This window comes from Alosa pseudoharengus, unplaced genomic scaffold (genome assembly GCF_046254945.1).
Source record: "Alosa pseudoharengus isolate Yale_2024_CS ecotype anadromous, Long Island Sound unplaced genomic scaffold, YU_APseudo_1.1 YU_APseudo_1.1_scf_13, whole genome shotgun sequence".
In the NCBI taxonomy this organism is placed as follows: Eukaryota; Metazoa; Chordata; class Actinopteri; order Clupeiformes; family Clupeidae; genus Alosa; species Alosa pseudoharengus.
This window is the reverse complement of record NW_027468598.1, coordinates 17,253,521-17,277,490: the sequence shown is the minus strand read 5'-3', so window position 1 is coordinate 17,277,490 and position 23,970 is coordinate 17,253,521. Positions and strand designations below refer to the sequence as shown.

Sequence of the window (23,970 nt, the reverse complement as noted above, 5' to 3'; positions counted from 1 at the left end):
TTCACCATGACTTCTCTTTAACACAACTCTTTTGGAATGACGATCACTTGAACAAAGCCAGATTAAGCTGCAGTATTGATTGTTAATAAATTAAATCATAATAAAATCATCTCGTGATCACATGATTGGATGGCTGGCTGTGGAGTGGGAGGGGACCAGAGTCCTGGTTGGTTGCCAAGCGGTTTTCGGGGGGTATCTGTGGCTGGTGTTTCTGGGGCGTCTGGTTGTGGGTGTCTGAACGGCTTTCCCTTCTCCTCCTCTCCCCTGCCGCTGTAGTGGACCAGTGGGGCACAGAGGAGGTGGCGGCCTGGCTGGATCTGATCTGCCTGACCGAGTACAAGGAGATCTTTATCGGGCACGACGTGCGGGGCTCGGAGCTCCTGCACCTGGAGCGGAGGGACCTCAAGGTAGCACTGTCTCACACACCTGAGCCTGGGGCGCACCAATCATTTCACACACCTGCATGTGGTGGAGGGGGGGGGGGTCGGAGTGGTGGTGGTGACCATGTCTGTGTGTGTGTGTGTCCTGAACATGCAGTAACATGAAGCCAAATTGTTGGCAAGTATCAAGTGTTAGTATAAGGCTATCTGTGTGTGTGTGTGTGTGTGTGTGTGTGTGTGTGTGTGTGTGTGTGTGTGTGTGTGTGTGTGTGTGTGTGTGTGTGTGTGTGTGTGTTCACTGATGTGTGTGTGACTATGAGTTGTGAACATTTGCAGTATGTGTGTACCACCCTCTTGACTTCCTGTGTGTGTGTCTGTGTGTGTGTGTGTATTCCAGGATCTGGGGGTGACCAAGGTGGGTCACATGAAGCGAATCCTACAGGGTATCAGAGATTTGAGCCGCAACAGTTCCGCCAGCGAGGCCTAGGAGCCCTGTATGGCTGCGTCTGCGGAGGACCGAGCCAACTGGACGAGCCATGACCACCTACACCCGTCAGCCACTCTCCCTACCCCGGCCCCCAATCTCCCACGCGCCGGGACCAATGCAGTATCGCCCAATCCGAAAGCACCCCAGAACTGAGACCAACCAACCCCAGTGCCTTCATGTGCCCACCTCCATGGCATCATTACTTTGGGAGACTGGAATTTTTCATTGCACAAAAGAGGAAGATAACAGAAACCCATCATCCTCATCATCATTTTATTAGGGTCATACTAATATCATCAGATGGGGAGGGTGGGTGTGCTGGAAGAGAAAAGAATAAAATAGATCATCATAGTCATAGACATACTATGGCGTAGGAACAAACATTTCAGGAACAAGCACAGCCAACAAGAAAACTCAACTACCCAGAATGCCTGATGATCAGTTAGCCCTTATCAGGGCTCAGCTGGCCTTACAGTAGTGAACTCACAAGCTTACAGACCTTAAAGAACCTGTGTGTGGAAGGAAAATAGAGATGTATATAAAGATTTTTAATGTGCCTGTTTCAACTGGCTCGAAATAGCAAATTACTAAACGACTGATGTTTTTTGTATGAAAAACTATATTTATTTTATGTATGTGTTCTATGTGGAGATGTATTTTCCTCACGTTCCGAGCATCACAGCATGTTCTGAGCTGACACAGAACATCAAGGAAACCTGCTCCCTTACCTACCTAGATGACCGGAACCGTTCTGATCTCGAAAGGTTCTACCAAGTAATGGCAGTGACAATCAATATACCAAACCAACCAACCAAGTCAATCAACTTATCAACAACTGACCTCCAGAGTATCCCCAGGATTAGCCATAACTGTGTCTCTCTCACTGTGTGTCCCCCCTTTAGAGCTGTTGTCTGTACAGCTGCAGATTAGAAATGTTGTGGGGGGGACTTCATGACCATGCCTACCTTTAAAAAGAATGTAGAGGGCTCAACACTGTGTGTGTTCCAGAGTGCTAAGGGCTCAACCTCAACCACAGCGCTCCAGTATGCCTTAAACCTCCCCACCAAAACCCAACAGCCAGTCACATATCAGTCAGGGCTCTCAGTGGGCGGAGTCCTGGAACACCTCCCCCCCCCCAAAAAAAAAAAAAAAACAACAACATGTGTGTCAGGCAGGCTTGTGCACAATTCCAGAATTGAATTGAAACTGGCTCTTAAATTCCAATTCAATTCTTGAATTACACTTGCATTTCAATTGAGGTAGCAAACAGGAAGCAGAATTGCAATTCGAATTGTGCACAACCCTGGTGTCAGGTACACTCTGCTTGACCAGGGAGAACCACAACACACACACACACACAACTTCTGCCTTGTAATTAATTAACACGTGTAAAATCCAGCAGTGCATATATATCTTGTTGCTTCATTTTTGTCAGTTATGTCTTGTGTGGACAGATTTATCATGATCATATCAAGGGTCAAAAGGACCCAAAATTAAGGGTGCCCTCTCTCTGCCTATCTAGAACAGAGCTCCTAAGGGCATCCCTCCCATCTGCCTGTCCAGTATTTATTGATAAATTATAAATACATGTACGTGAAACTGTTGGCTGTACTTTTCCCGTCTATATGTAAATAAACCCCTATCAGGAGTGTATATACGGTCTACTTGTACAGTGAAACTCTGTCATGCTGTAATAAAGATATTGGTTTGTGTAATGTTTGGGTTGTCCTTTATTGTAAACAGTAGGGTACTGTCATCATCATGGGATGTGATGTCAGAGGTTTTCACTGCATGGAGAAATGAGTTTGTATTAGACTGACATGTGTCAATATTTAGAGAGTGAAGGTCAGTTGCACAAACCTGCATGAATCCTCCATTTTATTTCCAACCGAAGTCAGAAAGCGGGTAGGTCCCATGTTTTTCAATTATTTTCCTTTGAACAGCTTTTTGTGGCCTCCTGTACATAGGATTGATTGCACACAAGTTTAGATCAGTGTTTGTTAAGATGTGTGTCAGTGTGCCTTTCATAGTATTTTGGCCACTGCTGGTGGGTCATTGACAAATAAGGCTTTTAAAATGTGTTTTCAAAATAGTCTTTACAAATGGACAGAATGCATTGTTTTGAAGTTGGAAGACTGTGTTTAAACAAGTCTTAATGACTGCCCAACATTTACAGCGGTTTTAATACATTTTTAGACTGTATTTGCAGTTTTTCACCACCTAAAATTAGATTAGATTAGATTCAACTTAATTGTCATTGTGCAGAGTACAAATACAAAGCCAACCAAAAGTAAAAAAAAAAACACTTGTTTTTTTTTGTAAGTATACCTGAGAGTGTCTACAGTGCTTAACACATTATTTTGTAGTTGACCTTGGTATTGAAAGTAACTAATGAATACTTTATTGTAGAGGGCTGGTATTTTGGTTTTCCAAAATCCGACTTTACGTTTAAATTGTGAATAAATACTTTAAAAAATGTTAAAAAGTATATTGTTTAATAGAATAATTAGGTACAGCACATTTCTCAACCATTTATTCACTTTAATCTTTTTATTGGTTTAAATTAGTATTTTACCTGGTTGCACCACCTGACAATGCGGTTGCGCCATCTGACTTGCTACCAATTTCAAATTAGGCTATACAGAGATCTTCTTGGACACCTATATAACCTTTTGACTTGGCAAGTTCATCCATTCAATTTTCCAATACAATAAAGACTTTTATCTTTAAAAAAAAATTTCTTAGTTTTAAATTGGTTGTACCACCTGACATGTAAACTGTACAAGTCCAACTATGAAGAGAAAGAAGCTTTTTTTGTCAATATTTGAGAGATTTACAAACTTTTCACTCATCAGTAAAGGTCTTGGGTTCCTCTTGATGAAGCAATGTCCTGTTTAATCTTTTCCCGCTTCAATGCAACGCCCTGACATTTCAGATATGCAAATTTCCAGACCAACGTTTTTTTTTTTTTTTTTTTCCAAACAATTTAAAGCTAAACTAGTAAACATTGTTTATTTGAAAGGTCTTCAACATATAATAATTTTAATTTTAAATTCTTTTTAATTTTAAATACTTTTAAATTCTATATTTAATACTTTTCACATAGTATTAATTTGCGCAGGCATTTGTGCCACCTGACATTTTGAGGGTGTGAGATGACAAAACATAAAATATATATAATTTTTATGATAAACAGAAAATATGTTGAAATTATACAGGTTTTAGAACAAAATGATACTTGCTATGAATAATTTAAAATTATTTTAAACCAATGGACTCGGACACAAAAATCTGCATGTCACGTCACTGACCCAGGTGCATCTTTTTAAAGTATCATGGAAAAAATATCATGGAAAAGTCCATTGCTCTGCATATATAGACTGAGAGATTAAAGGCTCAGGAAATCTTTGCCAGTGTTTTGAATTAATTAGCGGATTAGAGCTCATCTCAGGACGATATTTCTGTATCATAAATTCTTTATTCTAATATTTTGATATTCTGGATTTTTGATTTCCATGAGCTGTAAACCATAATCAACCATCACAGAATGATCAAGAGTAAAACAAAAAGAAGTCTTGAAATATTTTACTTTATGTGTAATGAATCCAAATAACGACAATTTACGGGAACTTTTGCATGATATTCAAATTTTTTTTAGATGTGCCTGTATACCAATGCAGTGTTGCAGACATTGGTCAACATTTTAGGTTGTTTTATTAAAATGACAGGGCTCATCTGTCCTTCTGTCTGTACATCTGTCCACAGTTGTATGTTGTACCTCAGGAGGCTTCATTATTTATACTACTAAGCCATCTGTCTCTGCCTTTGCCAGGATAGGCCTATAACCTTTGGACATGTAATTATTATGCTGAATCACTTTAAACACTGACCTGTCAATCAGGATAGACCATACGCCAAAGTTGCTGTTGCCCAGTTGATTTGTGGCATTATTTTTTTTTCCCTTCACTTTAGAATTAGAATAATACACACATTTCTCTCAGCATCCATGTTGATTTTATGTTGTATCTTAGTGAAGGCAAGTTCTTGTTCTAGAGTTTTCAGTGTGACTATTTTAAAGTCCAGCTGAGTAGGTTATTACAATTGGTGAATGTTGATCAGTCTAATAAAAATGCAATTCACACATCTACCTCACATTATGATCATAAACCTTTTGGCACAAATCATTCACCAGTAAAAAGATGGCTTAGGACTACAGCTGACAGGTTATGGTCAAGTGAGCAGTCGTGGTAACATAAGGATTCCTTGAACTTTGTGAGCGTGTGCACTGTTATCTCCTCTCCACACCCATACTCTCTTTCTCCATAGGAGCGAGCCGGTCCAGAGTAATGGCTGTGCTTGTGCAATGGCTGTTTACTCCTCTCCTGCTCGCCTGCATACTCCTCGCCACTCTGGAAGCTAAAGGTAAGGAGGCCGGCCTCATTGTGCTCCACGAACATCTTCCTCTTGGCACGGCAGCCACAGCGGCCTTCCACTTCCTGTTTACCCGCGAGTCCTACATCCCGCGTCCTGTTGCCAGATGTGTTACTTGGCTCGCTTACTGTTGCTTCCTCCCTCTGTAGTTGAGCAGAGGATGTGTGCAGAAAAAGAGAGGGGCTGGACAGTGGCCAGACATGTTCCAGAATGTTCTGTGATATGGATATGGTAGCGATAGGAGCATTTCAGGCACGACACACACACACACACACAGACACACACACACACACACATAAGGCTGTTCTTCGCCCTACACATGCAGGGGCGGATTATGAACTTCCGGGCCCCTGGGCCCAGATGTATTAAGGGCCCCCCACTTATTGTCATATATGTGGGAGGGGGGATTGGGGGTCCTCCCTCAGAAAATGTTTAATTTGTTTGATGTGATTTCCTGTATTCTGGTGCATTTTGGGGATGGCCAATACTAAATTCAATCAGATTCATAGCCTACATCCTGATTTGTTGATATGATAGATAGATAGATAGATAGATAGATAGATAGATAGATAGATAGATAGATAGATAGATAGATAGATAGATAGATAGATAGATAGATAGATAGATAGATAGATACTTTATTGATCCTCAAGGGGAAATTCAAGAGGCAATGATTCCATGCAAAGGCTTGGGCTTCAGGGCCCCCTGACCCCTTGGGCACCTGGGCCTGGCCCCGGTAGGCCCGTGCAGTAATCCATCCCTGTACACGTTTCAGGGATTCCTTCACCTGCATTCTTGCTATTGAATTGATGCTGAATGTCACTGCATTGGCCCAGTTTCTTTTTAAGCTTTACTGGACCTAGTCAGTCTCATTTATAGGGATGCACACAGCAGCTTATCCAGGAACTCGTGTTAACAAGCCTAACCACTCTGTAGACATGTTTTAATGTCAGACGTCCTTTAATGGTTTATTCACCCTTTTACCAAACATTGAAATGGGTCTCCATAAACAGTTAATGACTAGGGATCAGATTGGGCTCAGCTTCAGACCTGCTCCATCACATTAGGGCCAGATCTATTCAGATATATAATGACCCGATTAGCACCTCATCTGGGTTAGATATGGTAGAGGCTTCAAGTCCAAGTATGATGGCTAAGAAATAGTGTTGCATGTGTTCTTTGGGCAGTCTTTCTTGAGCCTCAGAGGGCCCTAGGTCTGTTGAGGGTCAGGAGACCACGAGCCAACTCCTTCCTGGAGGAGATCAAGCCTGGGAATCTGGAGAGGGAGTGCTACGAGGAGACCTGCTCCCAGGAGGAGGTGTACGAGATCTTCCAGACTAGAGAGAAGACGGTAACCTGTTCATTCATGTCAGTGAATTCTCATGCATAACATTGATGTTGAGAGGAGTGAGGGGGTGTTTCAGACCAAGAGTGATCTGCCCTCTCAGTTTGAATTTGTTGACAAACGTCAAAGTGAAATCCACAGCTGTATGGTAATCTGCACTCTAGCCCTAAATGCCCTTTCCGACACTAAAGACTACTTGATTAGAGATGTTCACCCTTTGTGTAATCTGAACATTTAATATTCTGTTAATTTGTGATATTCCCTACAGATGGAGTTTTGGTATGCATATCAAGGTAAGTGTAGTCTTATTACTAGGCAATCTATCTGATATTTATCAGAAATGCAATTATACTTTTTCTCATCTGACTATGCCCTCCTCCCATTAGATATCAACCACTGTCGTTTTAACCCATGTCTGAATGGTGGGATCTGCTCAGGGGGACGGCATGGATACCACTGTGTCTGCTCCCCACTCTATGAGGGCAAGAGCTGTGAAAAAGGTGCTACTGTCTGTCTATCTATCTGTCTATCTGTACGTAGGTACCGGTATGTATGTATACGTACGTATGTATGTATGGACATGGGGTTTCAATACTTTATTACTTATTCTTCCTATAGAGGTGTTTGACTGTGAGCATAAGAATGGTGGCTGCCTGCAGTACTGCAGAAATTGGGACCGCACCACAGCAGTGACGTGCAGCTGCGCTGAGGGCTATGAGCTGGAGGAGGATGGAAAGAGTTGCAAGGAGACAGGTGAGATGAGTTTGACACAGCCAATCTGACGGCTGTGAACTTTTTTTAAAAGCATGTTTTGGAGGATATTTTTTGGATAGGACATTGAAGCGCTAGGAAAGAGAGAGATTGAGTGGGCCGGGAAATGACCCGGGTCAGTGCCCATGGGCACTTAGACTCGAGGGGTTGCTGTAGCCAGATGCGCTACAGCTCCCCCAAGGTTGAGACCTTTCATTTAGAGTTAGGGTGTGTAGTTTGTGCAAGAAATTTCTCTTAGGTGTGGCTATCTGGTTGCCAAATTTAGCGAGAAAACCGGCCTAAGTATTTAGAGATAACATTATGTTTTTTTTTCCTGTTGAGGTTTAAGGGAAGATTGGACTGATTGTGGTAAGGCGTGTGTTTTTAAAGGCTCCTTCACAATGCGTCTTATCTTAGTTCCCACTAATGACTTCTCCAGTGACATGAATGTGTTAGCTGTCGATGATGTTGTGGCGGTACCCTGTTCTCTCTGCTAGTGCGGTTCCCCTGTGGTAAGCAGTGGATTGGCGGCTCGTTGTACCGCGACCTCCTCTCCAATGACACCCAGCCCCTCTACACACTGAGCCCCAACTCCACACAGCCAGACTGGGGTAACTCCACCCTTGGACAGGGTAACTCCAGTGACCCTGCAGGAGGGTACTACAGAGACCTGCAGGAACTGGAAGGCAACGACACACGCATCGTTGGGGGGCAGCTCCAGAAACAGGGAGGAAGCCCCTGGCAGGTGATGAACCAGGCCAAGATGGGCTTAAATGAGTTGTTATATGAAAACTGTATCATTTTAAAACTGCAAAATGTTAACATATTTGGAAGGTAATGCTGTGATTGGCAACGTCCCTCCTAGACACCAGGATTATTTTATATGTATGTGTGCTAGGGGGTTGATGGTAGCCCATACCAAGAACATTTCTTAGAAATGGAAAAGATCAAGAGCTGATAAAGAGTATTGTGGCTTGAACCATCACCTTCTGGTGAGAACTTGTGAGAAAGCCTTTCAAGCCCAACTCCTCCTAACCCTGTCAAAGTGTCCTTGAGCAAGACACTTAACCCAGTACTCCCGATGCATCGTTTTAAAAGAAATTCAGATAAAAAAAGACAAGTAAATCTGGCACATTGCTTCTCCCTTGAAAATGGTAAATGGACTGCATTTTATATAGCGCTTTTCCACTCCTCCAAGCACTCAAAGCACTTTACAATGTCATGCCTCACATTCACCCATTCACACACACATACTCACACAACGATGGCAGAGTATGCCATGCAAGGAGCCAACCTGCTCTTCGGAAGGGGAAGGAATCTGACTGCAAAAAGTACTGTGTGACTACACACACACACACACAAGTTGTCCATTGTATACCAAGTGTATTTAGTGAAGTGAAGTATTGTTGCTCCTCCTCTCTCTACAGGTTCTCCTCCGCAGGGCTGATGGCTATGGCTTCTGTGGAGGGACATTAATTTACGAGCGTTGGGTGGTTACTGCTGCTCACTGCCTGCAGGACATTCCAGACCATGTGACTATAGGTGACTATAATCAGAGACTTTCTAATGAGGAGACACAGCACTCAAAAAATGTTCCATAGAAATGCATGGGGTTAGTTTGCAACGCCAATATGGCAGATATCCCACCCCTTCCGCTGAAAAACATTGAGCCAATCATGTGTTGTGTTGTGAATACATTGAGCCAATCATGTGGTGTGTTGTGAAGACATCATGCCAATCATGTGTTGTGATCTCGCCGCTGGAGCAATTTGGTGTCGTGAAGCCTTGCGCACGGACATTTCTGCCGAAATAGATGCCCGACAAGTGCCCAAAAAGCGTTGCAATATGGCCGCCGAGTGGATGGACTTGCCTATAAGGACTTTGCTATAATCTCATTCAGGTTGCCCTGGATACACTGACAGTGTCTGGGGTTGACTTGTAGACCTACAGATGGCCATGTCAGTTGTACAAGTGTTATCAGTCACCACACTGAAATCTGTCTATTTTCAGACATAAAAAACAGTAAAATATATGGGATACATCTCTGATTTCTAACCAACTTCTCTACATATTTCTGTATGGTATGTAATATGTATTGTGTACATTTCTGAGTATAAGCCTGCGTGTGTTTGTGCCTAGGTGACTATGACAAGAAGCGTCCGGATCCGGGTGAGCAAAAGATAGCAGTGGCACACACAATACCCCACCCTTTCTTCCACGAGTACACCTTCGACAGCGACATTGCTCTTCTTTACCTGGCCCAACCCGTCCAGCTGGGTCCGTTTGCCACCCCAGTCTGCCTTCCCAATCCAAACCTGTCCCGGCACCTGCTGCGCGACGGCGTCATGGGGGTCACCACCGGATGGGGGGCCACCCGCTACCTCGGCCGCTCCTCGCGTTTCCTCCGGAAGGTGGCACTTCCCGTGATCGACCATATGAAGTGCATGGGCTCCACTGAGCAGGTTAGACTTCTCCCCCGGGTCTAAAGTAGGCTGGGACAGCACTTTACCCCCAAAATTATAAAGAGCCTAACACCTTATGACCTTGAATTACTGCAATTCTAAATCACCGCTGTGAACCAACAAACTCTCCTGTACATTTGCAGTTTATCACAGACAACATGTTCTGTGCTGGATTCGAGGTGATTGAAAAGGACGCCTGTTCGGGGGACAGTGGTGGGCCATTTGTGGTGAACTACAGAGGCACCTGGTTCCTCACAGGAGTGGTCAGCTGGGGAGAGCAGTGTGCGGCCAAAGGGAAGTATGGTGTGTACACACGGCTGGGGAATTACCTGAGCTGGATACGAGACACCATATCTACACACGAGCAGAGGGAAACAGCTACAGAACGGCCTTAATGTGGGCCTCACCTGGACACAGCCACTGGCATTGTGCCCACTGAAGTAAGGCGGGCATGTGCCCACCCAGATTTGGATCTGGATCTTTTAAGTTTAAAAAATAATCCTTAAAAAGTCTTTGAATATGCCCAATTTAAGATGATGGCATCATGTCTTTTCTGGGGGCCTCATATCCTCCGTTCATATTGTGTCCACCCAAAACGCCCCTGAGCACAATGCTACTTTGGTGCCACAAATATTAAAGACTGTGACAAAGATGGCCCTGTACTCTTTTTTGAGACAGAATGAATTTGTTGAATTTGTTGTAAATGTATAAATGAAAAACTCAAAGGCTATCCTTTCATATTCAGTACTACTTTTAAATAAAGTTCACAATCTTTCACATAACTGAGGTTAGCTGTTGTACATGATCAAAGGTGTGATTCCTTGATTGACTTTCTACAGAATACCAACCCATCAATCATTACAGTAGATCATATCCCTGGAAACCATGGAAAGGCTTTATTATGAAAAGTGACATCAATCTCATCCGACAGCAAAGAGCACAGCAACTCCGCTCCACTCCTGTACAACATCTGCCTGAAAGAAATGGGAAATCAACACCTAACACTATCTTATGGACAAAGAACCAGCACTGCCTAGCAATGCACACTAATAATATCTTACACTTAATTTCAGATGGGGATGGGTGGGGGGGATGGGTGAGGGCGAGGTGAAGGATGTGGGGTGAAACTGAGCAGGATCTCAGCGTATGGATAGTTATGCAGAATCAGGGAAACCAAAAAATAAAATAAAATAGAATAAAATAAAATAAAAACAAACATCGGCCAAAAAAAGAAAAAAAAAAAACAACAAAATAAAAACAAAAAACTGTTTGTTCTAAAATCAAAGGGGCATGCGGTTGCCCTCTACGCTGATCTTGACTGCATGGCCAGTCTTGGTCAGGCGGCGGATATCGGCGAAACGACGCATCTGTTTGTCCACGCGAGACATGGCCTTCTTGACGACTGGACCCTGCAGCAGAGAGCAGAAGGGAAGAGATGTGAGTGAAATGCCCATACAGCGGAGCAAGTGACCCATGTGACTGGGTCTGCTTGACCCAAAATCCAACCTGTGCACTCCTGAGAGATTCCAGATTCAGGACCGTTCACGGACAATCGAGTAACTCGTCTTCGTTCAAGTCACTTCATTCATGTGCAACAGCCTAGAAAAAGGTGCGGCTAACTGAAATGCCTGCTGTGCCAGTGCAGTTAAAGATGCGGCAGCCAAGCATCTCAAATACCTTCCCACATGCCACTAGAATGCAATACCAGCAGTACGCTATGGCAGCGTGTGCCAGAGCAATCTAACAACATCCCTAACAACCACAACCGTTCCTAACAATCCTACTAAAAGCCTCATACATCAACAATCAGATCAACTCTGTATTTAGCTTGCTAATTAGGGAGTTATGTAAAATACAAAGCCTATATTAATCCAGCTGTTAACAGATTTGTTGTTGTAAGAACCAGAGGTTTGCACAGATGCTCAACACATTCAAGAGCTCAGACACTACTGAATGCAATTGCACCACACTACAGTGCATTCACCATATTGCATCTTTACAATAAGATTAAAACAAAATCAACGACACCACCTTCTGACTTCTTGAAAGCAACTAATTTCACTCTCTGATCCTTGTATTCTTGCCATCGCTATTGCCAAACTCAGTGGTGGCAAGAATGCCTCGGCTTTGTTTCGGCAGGCTGGCTGACAGGCGGGCGTCGCACTCACTGCAAACCGTGCACCACCATTCAGACACACGTCATGCATGAGCACTTACTGCCCCCATGTGGCAGGAGCAGGAGCTACAAGGGCATGTGGTTGCCCTCCACACTGATCTTCACGGCCCCCTGTAAGCGTCGCCGTCTCCGCTCATCGGCAATGCGCCGCTTGTGCTTCTCCAAGCGACTAATGCCTTTCTTAAAGGAACCAATCTATAGGAACCAATCACATCAATAGTGACAACTGCATATTCACCTATGCGACAACAGAGGTTTTGCCTGAAAGAATTTACAGGATGAAACACAGTGGACCATATTCTTCTTGACATAGCCATCTTCACAGATTACAGTTTTGGCACAACAAATTAAAATTAAACAGAACATAGAATACAGAATATACATTACACTGCTGCCACCATTTGATCATACATCTACTGATGGCAGATTTTTATCAGATCATGACCCCTGAAATGAAGTTGGCAGAAGATTGACACTTTAATCACAATGAGGTTCAGATGTACACTACATGGCACACAGAGATCTGGTTTACTCACCCGGTTGGAGTCTGTGTCTACATTCCATTTGGGCCGGACCACGTAATCTTTGTTTGAGGGCATGGGCACTCGGGCACGTGCGCAGAAGCCTGGGTCACCCGGGCGAAGGGCTCTGATGGACGCAAGAGAGGAAACATGGGCGAGAAGAAACATGGGTGAGAGGATGGCGAGTGCAGGGCCACAACATTAGGCGGCCATCACATTGGAAATAACAAAGCGGCAGTGGTGAAGCGTGACGCAGCACTCAGACCATAACAAAAGGTCAATCTTTCCAAGCGGTCTACGTTCTATTGCCTAAACTGACAAATGACGAGCCATGTGTTACATTTTGAAAGTTGAACCAAGTTCAACGCTCAAATTGTTTGGCATCAGCCACATTTTGTTCAGTTACCGGAGTGTCTCCGAGTACCTCAGGATTGTGGGTAATAAAGTGGTCATGGAAATATACTCACTTTTCCTCTCCTGTCAGCACTTTCTCCAGATCCCTGCGTGGTGTCTGTCCCCCTGAGCTAGAGAGGAGAGGACACACACACACACACACACACACACACACACGGTCACTTTCACTTACCACAGGCTGGAACAATGCAAGTCACATTACACACTTCAGCTCTCCTCCATCATCACTGACCCCAACACACAGGCATTCACACTCAGGAGTCTAACTCCAATTACATTTCAGATGCAAACACTCAAAGATGGCTGTTCAAGTTAGTCAACAAAGTTAGTCATCAGTGCTGCACGATTTGGGGTAAATATCTTATGGTGAGTTTTCTGACAGATATTGCAATTGCAATGTGATTTGTAATATCATTTTTGAAAGCCATGCTTCAGTTCAATATTCCAAATTTGACTCTAAATTGGGCTTCTTCTGATTGGTGAACATGCTTTGTGCATGAGAAGCACAGTACTCCTGTTAGGTGAGATTTACTGTCTGTGACACAAGGGAGAAGGACATGAATATAAAATCATAGACGTGAACACATAAACCATTGGGGAAAGCTGCACGAATAATATCAGTCTTTGTGATTACATTGCTTTAAATTGTGATTTCAATTAATTGTGCAGCCCTAGTCCCCCTAACAAGACATACGCAAAAAAGTACTCTGTTGCCAACCTGTATGGGCACTTGGGGTGTTCGTTACACACAAATGTTACACACAATGAAAGCGTGAGTCATTACAACTGTGTGGGCATGGACTATTAAGAGGAGTGACCTGGACACCTAGACAGGGTATGTCCAGAGGACCAACTGTAAAGTTAGTACTGGTATTATTAAACAAGTGTGCAAGAGGGTGGAGGCGAGGGACGGATGCAGGCAATGTACCTTAAAATAATGTACACTTTATATATTTAATGATTCTACCAAATGACCCACTGACACTATATAGTTAGGGGCAGGTCTTACTCTTACTGGAATGTAACCATCCCTGCAAGGGGACTTCAGAATGTAATAATTTAAAACATAGCTAGCATTGGGACAGACAAAAACTGTAAAGCTCAGGCAGTTTTCACAAGATCATCAATCCATTCCACACGAAAGGGGCCTTAAGCCCACAGGTCAAATGCCAAAGCCTAGCACTGGGATATTAAGACTGGGCATACATGCCATTCTGTTGCCACAGCTTTGCCATGCACACAGAGAGAACCTGGGCGGAGGGGGGGCAAAGACATCCGGCTCCTGGGGCCTGTCCACCTTCTCGGGCTCACTTAGGTGGGGGTCGCGGTTTAAAGGTCAGAGGTAACAGGATGAGTGATGGAGATTGTGGAGAGAGGGAGGAATGAAGGGATAGAGGAGACAAAGGGTGAGATACAGTGAAAGGGGGAGTCTGAGAAATGAGAGGAGGGAGATGAATGCTAGGGGAATTATAAGTGAAGTGAAAGGTAAAAAATACAGAGAATGACACACTTGGAGAGTAGACAGTGTTTGCATTTAGAATTATGAACCCCAAGCTTTGTCCAAGATAGATATGCAAATCTATTTTGCCTATAAAAACAGCATGTGACTAGATTGCAGAAATTATTTACAGTCATCAAACTATTTAACTCAAGAAAGATCAAGACATTTTATATGTGCTCTGGCTTCCAAAGTTCTGTGATTGTCAAGTATGTGGAGTTTATATGAACACCACAATTACCTGATGTCATGTTCATGTAGATTCAACACTAAGCAAATGTACTTCCCTGGTAAAGTAGTTTTAGATAACTGTGTAAACCTGACTATCTTCAGCACTTCACCTTGACAGTAAATACTGTAACAGAGCACAAGCCTGTAGATTGATGGCCATTTGATTGGACATGCTGCTCAGCTCCCACAGGAAGTACAATACTACTTATTGGGCAATAAAAGGGGTTCATAGCACTAACCTGACAGAAAAGACAGTTAAGGTAAATATTTCAACATGTTTTGAGAATTTGTAACCAAATTTCTTTTCTTAAAAAAATAAGGAGAGGGAAGAGACAATTTTCTAATTACTTTATTTTCCATTATACATAAATGAGACGATCCTACATTAACTATTAAAAGACATGATCAAAGTTTAATTATGCTTTTAAGATAACAAATGGTCTCTGGCTAAAGTTTAGGTATATGATAAAAAGCAAGCATAAAAGATATGGAACACAGAATGACTACCAAAGATAATAACAAAATCAAAGTTAGACTTGAGTCTCTGTTAAACGAATGCATGTGTATCTGTATGCAAGTGTTTGCCAGTAAAAGGTGAATGGAGTTATTTTTGTCAAGTCAAGCAAAGCAGGCCTGCTTCTAAAGCGTCTGCATTAGGCCTACGAATAATCTAATCCAATTTCTCCTCTTGGAAGAAGTCTGCCTTGTTAAGGTGCTCCTGAAGACTGTCATATTGCTCATTGATCCAGCCATTCTGGAGGAGCGAAGCAAAAACTTTCTTGACTGTCTCTTTCACAGGCTCTTCATCATCTCCTTGTTCTGCGCCTCCATCTCCATCTTTCTCTTTCTTGGTGTGTTCCTCGATCACTGTGCGGCAGCCCACAAAGAGGTGGTATTTGAAGTGTTTCAGCGCGTGGTACACCTCTGTTCGGCTGGCGCAGACAGAGCCAACACAGAAGCTCTGCTTGTCTTCGGGCAAAAAGTGATCTTCCTGCAAAGTTTTCGTGTCATAAAGCTGGCCAGACAGCACCACAGAGAAACGTCCGGTGCGGTCTAGCTCGCAAGCCTCACACCTCCGTCCACTTTGGGTAAGCTTTACCTGCACCTGTGGGTAGCACTCCACACGATGTTTGTAGCGCTCCTTCCAGCGGCTCCTAAGTTTAAGGTTCTCCAGCCGCGGTAGGACTAATCTTTCGTCAAAATAGTGCAAAGACTCCTTCATCTCCAGCGCATAGCGCTTGGTCCGCTCGCCACTGTACAAGGACTTCAAGAAGTTGTCATCCAGGACATTTATTAGCAAAGACTTCACCACCACTTGAAAGTGAATGAGTGGGGACTTGGTAATGAACTGCGATGGAAGCTGAGAAAGTACATCTATCTTTTCTGCGTCGTCGCCGTCATTTTTATTCTGCCCCCCCTCGTCTTCCACTATGAAGTCTTTGAGGCTATCGTCCTCTGACGCACTGTTCTCATCGCTGCTCCGCAGCATCGTGGGAGCCGCGAGCTCTTCTTCCTCCTCCTCCTCTTTTTCTTCTTTTTTCTCTAAATCTTTCTCCTCGCTACCACCCTCTTTGGAATTCTCGGGTTCGTCGCTGTCCGACTTTTGAGTTGAAGCTCGTCGCCTTTGAGACCTGGAAACACCCTGTTTTCTCCTTTGAACCAATTCAGCGAGTTTGCGTTGTCGCTCTTTCCGTTTAGCATCTGTTTGCTTGGTGTCTTCATCTGTTTTTATCCTTTTAAACCTCTTGTTCTTGTCCATTTTTCTGACAGGTACACCAACATCGCTGTCTGAATCACTTGAGCTGTCGTTCAATGCTGTAGCACTTGGGGCCGAGCGCTTTCGACTGTTCCGAGAAACCACTTTTTCCTCACTTTCGCTGCTATCATCACTGTCGTCAGAGCTTTCTTTCTTTTTGCTTTTTTTCTTATCCGAGTCGACCGAGGTGTCAGACCCACTGGAGTAACTTTCAAACTCGCTCTCTGAACAACTAACACTTGTAGTGCTGGCCAGGGACTCTTCGTCGCTGTCATCCAGGAAGGGTTGGCGCGTCTTAGTGCTATCAACACGCTTTGGCGCCGTGCCGTATTTATTACGTTTCCCCCAATTTTTGAACATTGTCAAACGTAGAAATTATGTCCACAATTCAAATAAAACAAATGTTCGTATTTATGGAAATGAGGTCAATAGCAATGAAACTGCCTGGGATGATTCTGTATGGAAGAATGTTTTTCGTTTAGCTGTAGCAGTTGGCTAATGGTTGTAGATAAGCTGCACCCAGGCAGAGGTGAAACCTGCGCCTTATATTCTATCCGTAAAAAGTAGTAGTGTCTGCGTGTAGGTTTCTGGTCCTCAACAGACGAGCTCCCATGGTGCGTAATACCAGCAGTCTGTCTAATGTCTTCGAGACAACAGCCTAAACACCTAGCCAGCCATTAGCCTGCTAGCATTCCGTTGCATTGTGTGCAGTCTTCAACAAAAACGTTTGCATGCAGCTTCACGGAACATGAAGAAACTTGGAAATATAAAGCAACTATCGCGTTGGAAACGAGGAAATAAACGACAGAAGGTAAGATACAAAGGAAATCAACGGGTAATATTTAGGGCGATCTGTTTTTCTTCCCCGATCCGTCAGGCATGTACGCACACTGCGCACACACCTTTCTTCTTCTTGTTCCCCGTCGTGCATCAGAGGGGCTTTGCCCTCTACTTCCACCATGTGGCAGGCCAGTGAACAAATAAACAGCCAGGGGTACGTGGAGCAAAAGGGGATTAAAAACGCTCTGTAGACATTGGAGGCTGTGAACCTAAAACAAAACCACCTCCTTAGCAGCTTCTTTTAACCATCATGTGTGGCTCTAATACTCCCGTATGTTTGTGTATGTGTACGTGTGTGTAAAAATGTTTTGGGGTAACCAACCTGAGGCGTCTGCCGCGAGGGGCAACCTGTTGGTCCAGGTCTCGTTGTTCTCGCTCCTCTCTGGTCATGCATTTATAGTTGGACGATAACCCGAAGATTGGCCTGGACCACTCATCTGTGAAGCAAAATACAGAATACTGCTGCAATCCAAGACAGATGTGTGTACCGGTATATGTGCAAACAAATGGCAACACATAAGCCTTTGTGATTAATTGCTGATTCGAAATTAAGACCCATAAATCAACACATGCGAGAGTTGCCTTGGCATGGTTAGCTTTCTGCAGCATCTTCCACTTCTTTGTTGAGCAGTCAAAGTGAGTGTAAGTGTTTTATGCGGTGTGTTGTTGTCTGTATACTTACTGATGAGTTTGAGGGCGAGGTTTTTGTTGCCGCGTGACTCTTTGGGATGCTTGTAGAGGAACATGACGGCACGGCCAATCCCACTGTGCTTCAGGGTCTCCTGACTGACGCTGGGTAGCTAGGGAGAGACAGCAGGGTAACTCACGCGAATGTGCACGGATGACCATGCAACCTCCTTCATACACTGTTAAGGCCAACGCCTAATGGCGTCTATTTGCGATTTGACGCTCAAGACGCTTTTTAACCTCTGGCGTTGACACGTCAGACACCGCCAGTGGGCTTTGCTCCATCAAAAGTAATGGAGTTGTAAGCTTTGCCGTCACTTGACACATGCCAGACGCCGCCAGTGGACGTTGCCCTTTACACTACATGCTTAGCATTGTAAATTAGAATACAACAGAAACTTATGGGGGAAATGCTGTTGAGCTATTTAAACACGAAACAAGCCCCAAAGATCCTACCTTAAGGGCTGTTCACACAAGGGAAATCTATAAAGATAACTGTAACTATAACAATATGAGTGTCCACACTGAATAAGGACAGTCTCTCTTGGTGTTGATGAATGTGATGTGTAAAATGTAATGGATTCTGATTGGCTCTCAACTTTTTAGCATTCTCAAAACTCTGAAAGTGATCCCCAATGATATTGTTCTCCATGTTGTAATTGTTATAGTATGTGTGGGGACGTTGTGATTCATATTAGTTAGACTTTTTAGACTGATCTTCATTGGGGAGATCTTTCAGAAAATTCTAGTGCTTTCAATGTTCAGAAGTTTTATTATATTATTTCTGTTAATATGAATCATAGGTGTTTAGTACAAAACTTAAAACTTAAATGTACCAAGACTGACCAACGTCAACAGCAACAGATGGAACAGATGTAACCAAGTATTTTCCAGTACCGTCATGAAGAATGGGTACTCTGCACTGAACATTTATGTTAAAAAGGCCTTCCTGCGACTTACTTCCTGTAGAATCCTGAGCAGCTCTTCTCTGATCCTGAGGGCAGGGAGGCTCTTGTCTGGCAACGGACTGATCCATTCCTTGATGGCGGACATCACACCACTGTCAATGAACGTCTCCTTCAGATCCTGCCTGAGAACGAGAATAAGAGATCTGATTACCACACAGGCAGTCAAGGACCTGACAATTACAGAAGAAAGGTCAGAGGGAAACAGGAAATAGGGTGTACCTTAGACTGCACCATATACCATTATGTATGCATTATATGTGAGGATATTATTATTATTATTATTATTATTATTATTATATGGTCTATAACCATGATTCTTGTCCTGGAGGATGAGCATGATGGGGAGACAACACCGGAAACGTAACTAAAGCATTCCGTTCGTGTAGCGTCTGCTGCAACAATTACCTTCAACAATTATCAATGGAACTGGCTACACCAGACGTGATAGTGACGTGTACGTTTGGAAATATTAGCCTACTAAACTAGTCTTCACAATCTATTTTCATGCTCTGCGAACAGAGCACTTCAGTTGCACACCCAGTGTAGTCCAGGTTTGAGCCTTGCAGTAGGCATGTGGGTGTATGTAAGGTTAGCAGAAATACTATCGAGAGTGTAGCATCATGGGCAAGGGTATAATTGATTCATTCTTGTGCAAGTTTTGTGTTTTTACATAAACATATGGTAAACTTACTTTTTGAGGTGCATAACTACTGTTGGAAGCAGGGTGAGTTTTTTCAAAGCTGGTTTCTTTTGGCTATTTAGTGTTCTGTCCTCCTATAGGGCAAATATGACATGGTTAGACAAGTCATTGACATACAAACATTACAAATCGGATGGAACTTGCATATCTGTACGACTCAGAAACATACACCGATTAACATTTCAAAAGATGTTGATACAGATACATATACTGACTTTAATGGCTGACAAGACATTTTAATAACTTCTCATCTCCAGTATCATCTTAAACAATCATTACCACCACCAGCACCACCACATACACACAGAGAAAGTGGTCCAATGATTCGGAGAAAACCTCTGACCTCTGCTGCCTCGGTCATCTTGGTAATCATGGCGCTCACGACATCATCTGCGTCACTGATGAACGTTCCACCATCTCTGTTTCTTCTGCGCTTTTTGCTCTGGGCCTTTTTCCGAGCCAGCATCATGTCAAAGTCAGACATGAAGTCGGATATTGTGCTGTGGACCACATTACTCATCATTACAACGTAACTAAAGAACCACAAATTTACACACGTTACTGTGATCCCTTATGTAACTGATCAGTAAGTGTTATCCCCAGATAACACTATGGGGTTATAGCCTCCTCAGTAGTCTGCTCATCTGCGCTGTCCAAGGGTGTATCTCTCTCCAGTTAAAACTTTCCTCTCATTTTTACTGGAGCTTAAAATACATATGTACAGGTAGAAGTAGTGCAGAATGCTTTTTTCAGTTTTTTTAAAAAAAAATCTGCCATTGTTTTTGTTTAAAAAAGCAGACGGAAGCGTCTTTTCCGGTTATTCGCTTGTGATTGGTCAGCTGTCAAAAAAACCCACGTAGGGCGTTTTACCGCTAGAGGTTGAACATTTCTTAACTTGAACTACTGCTAGAAGTTTAACATTTCTCAATTTTAAAAACAGCTCTGAGCTGCAGAAAAAGACACCCATGATAGTGTTTTACAAGAAGCCGAAGACTTTTTTGAAAACACTGTCTACTCCATAATGTAACGGACGCTGGCAGCTTCAAAAAAGAAGCCTAGTCTGAACGTAGCCTAAGAGATTACTCACTCTCTACCACCCCGATCTACTCCTTCATCAGAGTCTGAGTCATCAGCTGCGACTGCCTTGGAGTCCTGTGGTTTAGCCTTCTCTCCCTCCAGCTCTTCCTGATTGAAGCCCTGAAGGACACAATAAGGGTGGAAGCAATATTAGGGGTCTGAGTTGATAGGGAGACCAAGAAGTAGCACATGTCATCACAGGTCAAAGGCGAACAAGATGAAGTTGAAGTCATTAGTAACTCACAGTAAACTCTTCATCCTCATCTCCTGACTCTCCAAAGATGTCTGCGATCATTTTTCTGTTGGTGAGAGGGAACAGATGTAAGCAGTGGGCACACATTACAAACTAACTGACGGACAGACCAGCATATTAATTGTTTATGATTGATTTTAGAGCACATTACTACATAATGACATGAAGTAAATTGAGAAAGAGAAATGGGAAAGGTAACCATAGTGAGAATGGGTAAGGTACATAAGAACATAGGGGATTAGAGGTTTGTAAATTATTATTATTATTATTATTATTATTATTATTTACATAGAAAGATCAGACAAGGTGTGCGAGGGGAAAAAAGGGGGTGCTTACTCCTCTTCGTCCTCTCCGGACTCACTGTCGCTGCCGAACAGCGTTTTCTCGTCTTTTTTCTCACTGTCTTCTTTTGGCTTCTCCTCTTCCTCGCTGTCTGAGCCCAGCTCGCGCAGTTTGGCGGCATGGGTCTTCTCTGCTATGTCCGAGGCAGCATCGCTGTCCGAGTTCTCTCCGGCTGACATCGGGCGGCTCTTCTTGGCGACTGAGAGACGGAGGAAGGGAGGCACTATTAACTCACCAGTCAGATGGACAGACAAACCCAGACAGTAAATGTCACTGAAAGGAAGACTGGAAGAGCTAGAAAGAGACAGATAAAGGCACAGACGGACTGCTAGATTCAAGAGACAGAAGACAAACAAGACACTGAGGACACTCGCCTTTCTCATCATCGTCGTCTTCACTGTCTGAGAGAATGGCCTTCTTCCTCTTCACTGAAATTATAAGCATACCAATCATGTAGCTGTCCCGGTAGGGAGGTACTCAAGTCTTTTAAACACCCACAACACTAAAAAAAAATGTTGTCCCAAATATCATAAACATTTGTTGAGTTACATTTGAGATCATCTGTGATTCCTCACAAATAAATTAAAGCACCAAAGAATTAAAGTCCATCTAATTGGTAAAACAATTTCTAACACTAACATTTTAACATTCAGTGTATAACGCATTACGATCTGCAAGCTCTGCATTCCCTGAAATTACTAAAAAAATGTTCTTCTTACACAGCCTTGGCTCTGTTATCTGGAAAGAAACAGGGTGTGGGGGCCTTTCCACCAAACAATAACAAAACACTGTGTGGAGTTTCTCAGGGAGCACTGAAGGGAGGAGAGAGCTACCTCTCTGGTGTGTTTTGTTTGGTCTTTGGTTCAAATATAATGCTTTGTTTCTTTGGACAAAAGTATCAGCCAAGAAATAAACATAAACAAGACTTCATCCAGCATTGCTTACTTCTACCTTTAAACATAATACAGAGATCCAAAATAACACGAGACAAATCACAGCAGAAAGATGAATGTAGCATTTGAGTTCTCTACTTCAGAGAGTTCAGGAGTGTAAGAGTAGCAACTTAAAGGCTGGAATACCTGGCTTATCCTCGTCATCATCGCTATCTTCTGCAACTCGTCGCGACTGACCCTCCTGCTCTTGGTCACTTCCCGCATCAGGTTTAGCCCGCCCTTCATCCTCTTCCTCGCTGTCTGACTGCATAACTCCCTTCCATTTCCCGCTCCCTTCCTCCTTTTTATCGTCTGCTTTTGTGTCATCGTCATCATCCTCGTCCGAATCTATTATTTTCTTTCTCTTGGGGGCCTCGTTTTCAGAGTCACTTCCTGCGTCCGAAGGTGCCGGCTGGGGTTTGCTCGGCTCCTCGTTCTCGGAGTCGCTGGCGTTCTGTTTTTGTTCTTCCTCGTTCTCTGAGGTACTGCCTCTGCGTTTGGGAGGCGAAGCAGCCTCTTCCTCATCGTCATCACTATCCGCAGGTCTGGGACGTTCAGGCTCAGAATCACTGTCATGCCCTGGTCCATCCTTATCAGAGTCACTGTCCTCACCCCTACCCTCGTCCCGGTCTGAACCGCTGCCTCCACCGTTAGCTCTACTACCAGCAGCGTCTCCCTCGCCGTCACTTCCCTCGTCCTGCGCAAAAACAAAAGGTACAAGTTAGGCAACACAACTAACCGGACGCATTAGTTGGCAGGAGCATATACGTTTTCCAGAACTCCTGAGCACGGGGCGTGAGGATTAACCTCGGAGTGGCGAGGTTCGCTTCTCATATCCTCGTCTGCGTCAGAGCCTGGTGCGTTTTCATCTTGGACAGGGGTACCACTGCCATCATCTAGGAACAGAAGCAAAGTCCATGAACACACAGTCTTTGGATAAAAGCATCTGCTACGTAAAAAAACAGGCTACACTAGAAAAGATGACGCTCACACGATTCACATTTGATCAAGAGAAAAATAAACACAGCTGTGATTCTAAACAGCTTAGCAGTAAACAGTTAGCCAAGACTAAAACTAGCATTGTAGTAACTTATTACTTAAGTAGGATGGAATTTTGCAAAACCGTTCGAGACGTGAGCTATATCTTTACATGACCAAGAGCTATTTTAAGTAATACCATCATCTTTACTTCAAATTTATAAGCACAAAAAACACACGTGGGAAAGTTGTGTCATTAAACACTAAGGCAAACAAAACGTCTCTCACCAGAGTGGTTCCCGGAAAAGAACTCATCTTCACCGTCCATTTGCTCTCTGGACGGAAGGACAGCAAAGTTACTGGTTATATTCTGTGTCGTTTTGTGGACAACGTTTCCCGGGGAAAATATTCCTTGACACTACTTTAAAAAGGTGTTTAGAGTTAAACCGGAAAGAAACAGCGACATGAAAGCGCAAGCCTCAGCAGCAGCGCTGACAAAGGCTCTCTGCCTTGTGTTGGCCTTCCCAACCAAAAAATCGATGGCCACAAACACTCTGGAAATTCAGAGGAAACGATCACTAATCCATGTAATGTTCGTTGATTGTCACCATAAAGACCAATTTTAGATCAAACCACAGAAATATTCAAATTTACCGGTAGGCAAGAGGAAAAACAGCCCTGTTAGCAGGCTAATGCTATCTAAAATGGTGTCAAACTTGTGTTCCACGCATGCGTGTTTTAA

At 43.5% G+C, this 23,970-nt stretch overlaps 4 protein-coding genes across 8 annotated transcripts in view; 2 read left to right on the top strand and 2 right to left on the bottom strand.

Moving 5' to 3' along the window:
* Window positions 1-2,582, top strand: part of dgkd (diacylglycerol kinase delta) — a 30,752-nt gene extending 28,170 nt beyond the window's left edge. For all 5 annotated transcript variants that reach the window (XM_076282314.1, XM_076282319.1, XM_076282317.1 and 2 more), the window contains 2 exons: window positions 277-407; window positions 778-2,582. In XM_076282314.1, the coding sequence (XP_076138429.1) occupies window positions 277-407; window positions 778-867 (221 nt within the window). In that variant the 3' untranslated portion in view covers window positions 868-2,582. The remainder of the gene's footprint in view (window positions 1-276; window positions 408-777) is intronic.
* A 2,631-nt stretch (window positions 2,583-5,213) lies between these two features.
* Window positions 5,214-10,280, top strand: LOC143121330 (coagulation factor IX). Its single transcript, XM_076281687.1, has 9 exons — window positions 5,214-5,289; window positions 6,486-6,649; window positions 6,912-6,936; window positions 7,030-7,143; window positions 7,262-7,396; window positions 7,891-8,138; window positions 8,821-8,935; window positions 9,533-9,855; window positions 9,999-10,280. Exons 1-9 carry the CDS (start codon window positions 5,214-5,216, stop codon window positions 10,248-10,250), a joined length of 1,452 nt encoding a protein of 483 aa, XP_076137802.1. The 3' UTR covers window positions 10,251-10,280.
* Window positions 10,281-10,728: 448 nt separating this feature from the next.
* iws1 (interacts with SUPT6H, CTD assembly factor 1) lies at window positions 10,729-23,949 on the bottom strand. The gene is made up of 15 exons (XM_076282325.1): window positions 23,517-23,949; window positions 23,058-23,146; window positions 22,398-22,947; window positions 21,693-21,746; window positions 21,313-21,517; window positions 20,968-21,022; window positions 20,734-20,843; window positions 19,990-20,146; window positions 19,638-19,720; window positions 18,939-19,068; window positions 17,974-18,091; window positions 17,614-17,728; window positions 13,020-13,076; window positions 12,568-12,679; window positions 10,729-11,264 (listed from the first exon to the last, which is right to left on the bottom strand). Exons 1-15 carry the CDS (start codon window positions 23,554-23,556, stop codon window positions 11,136-11,138), a joined length of 2,004 nt encoding a protein of 667 aa, XP_076138440.1. The 5' UTR covers window positions 23,557-23,949; the 3' UTR covers window positions 10,729-11,135.
* On the bottom strand, window positions 15,027-17,574 carry ccdc82 (coiled-coil domain containing 82). Its single transcript, XM_076282326.1, has one exon. It carries the CDS (start codon window positions 16,809-16,811, stop codon window positions 15,366-15,368), a length of 1,446 nt encoding a protein of 481 aa, XP_076138441.1. The 5' UTR covers window positions 16,812-17,574; the 3' UTR covers window positions 15,027-15,365.
* Window positions 23,950-23,970: the final 21 nt, after the last annotated feature.

What these genes read in the sequence shown, in the direction of transcription:
- LOC143121330 (XM_076281687.1), top strand. Translation starts at nt 5,214, where the DNA reads ATGGCTGTGCTTGTGCAATGGCTGTTTACTCCTCTCCTGCTCGCCTGC. An exon ending in GGGCAAGAGCTGTGAAAAAG is followed by an intron (nt 7,144 to 7,261) that starts GTGCTACTGTCT and finishes TTCTTCCTATAG; the next exon opens with AGGTGTTTGACTGTGAGCAT. An exon ending in AGGGAGGAAGCCCCTGGCAG is followed by an intron (nt 8,139 to 8,820) that starts GTGATGAACCAG and finishes CTCTCTCTACAG; the next exon opens with GTTCTCCTCCGCAGGGCTGA.
- iws1 (XM_076282325.1), bottom strand. Translation starts at nt 23,556, where the DNA reads ATGGACGGTGAAGATGAGTTCTTTTCCGGGAACCACTCTG. An exon ending in GTAGTTATGCACCTCAAAAA is followed by an intron (nt 19,069 to 19,637) that starts GTAAGTTTACCA and finishes TCTCGTTCTCAG; the next exon opens with GCAGGATCTGAAGGAGACGT. An exon ending in GTGCTGACAGGAGAGGAAAA is followed by an intron (nt 12,680 to 13,019) that starts GTGAGTATATTT and finishes TGCGTCCATCAG; the next exon opens with AGCCCTTCGCCCGGGTGACC.
- ccdc82 (XM_076282326.1), bottom strand. Translation starts at nt 16,811, where the DNA reads ATGTTCAAAAATTGGGGGAAACGTAATAAATACGGCACGGCGCCAAAG.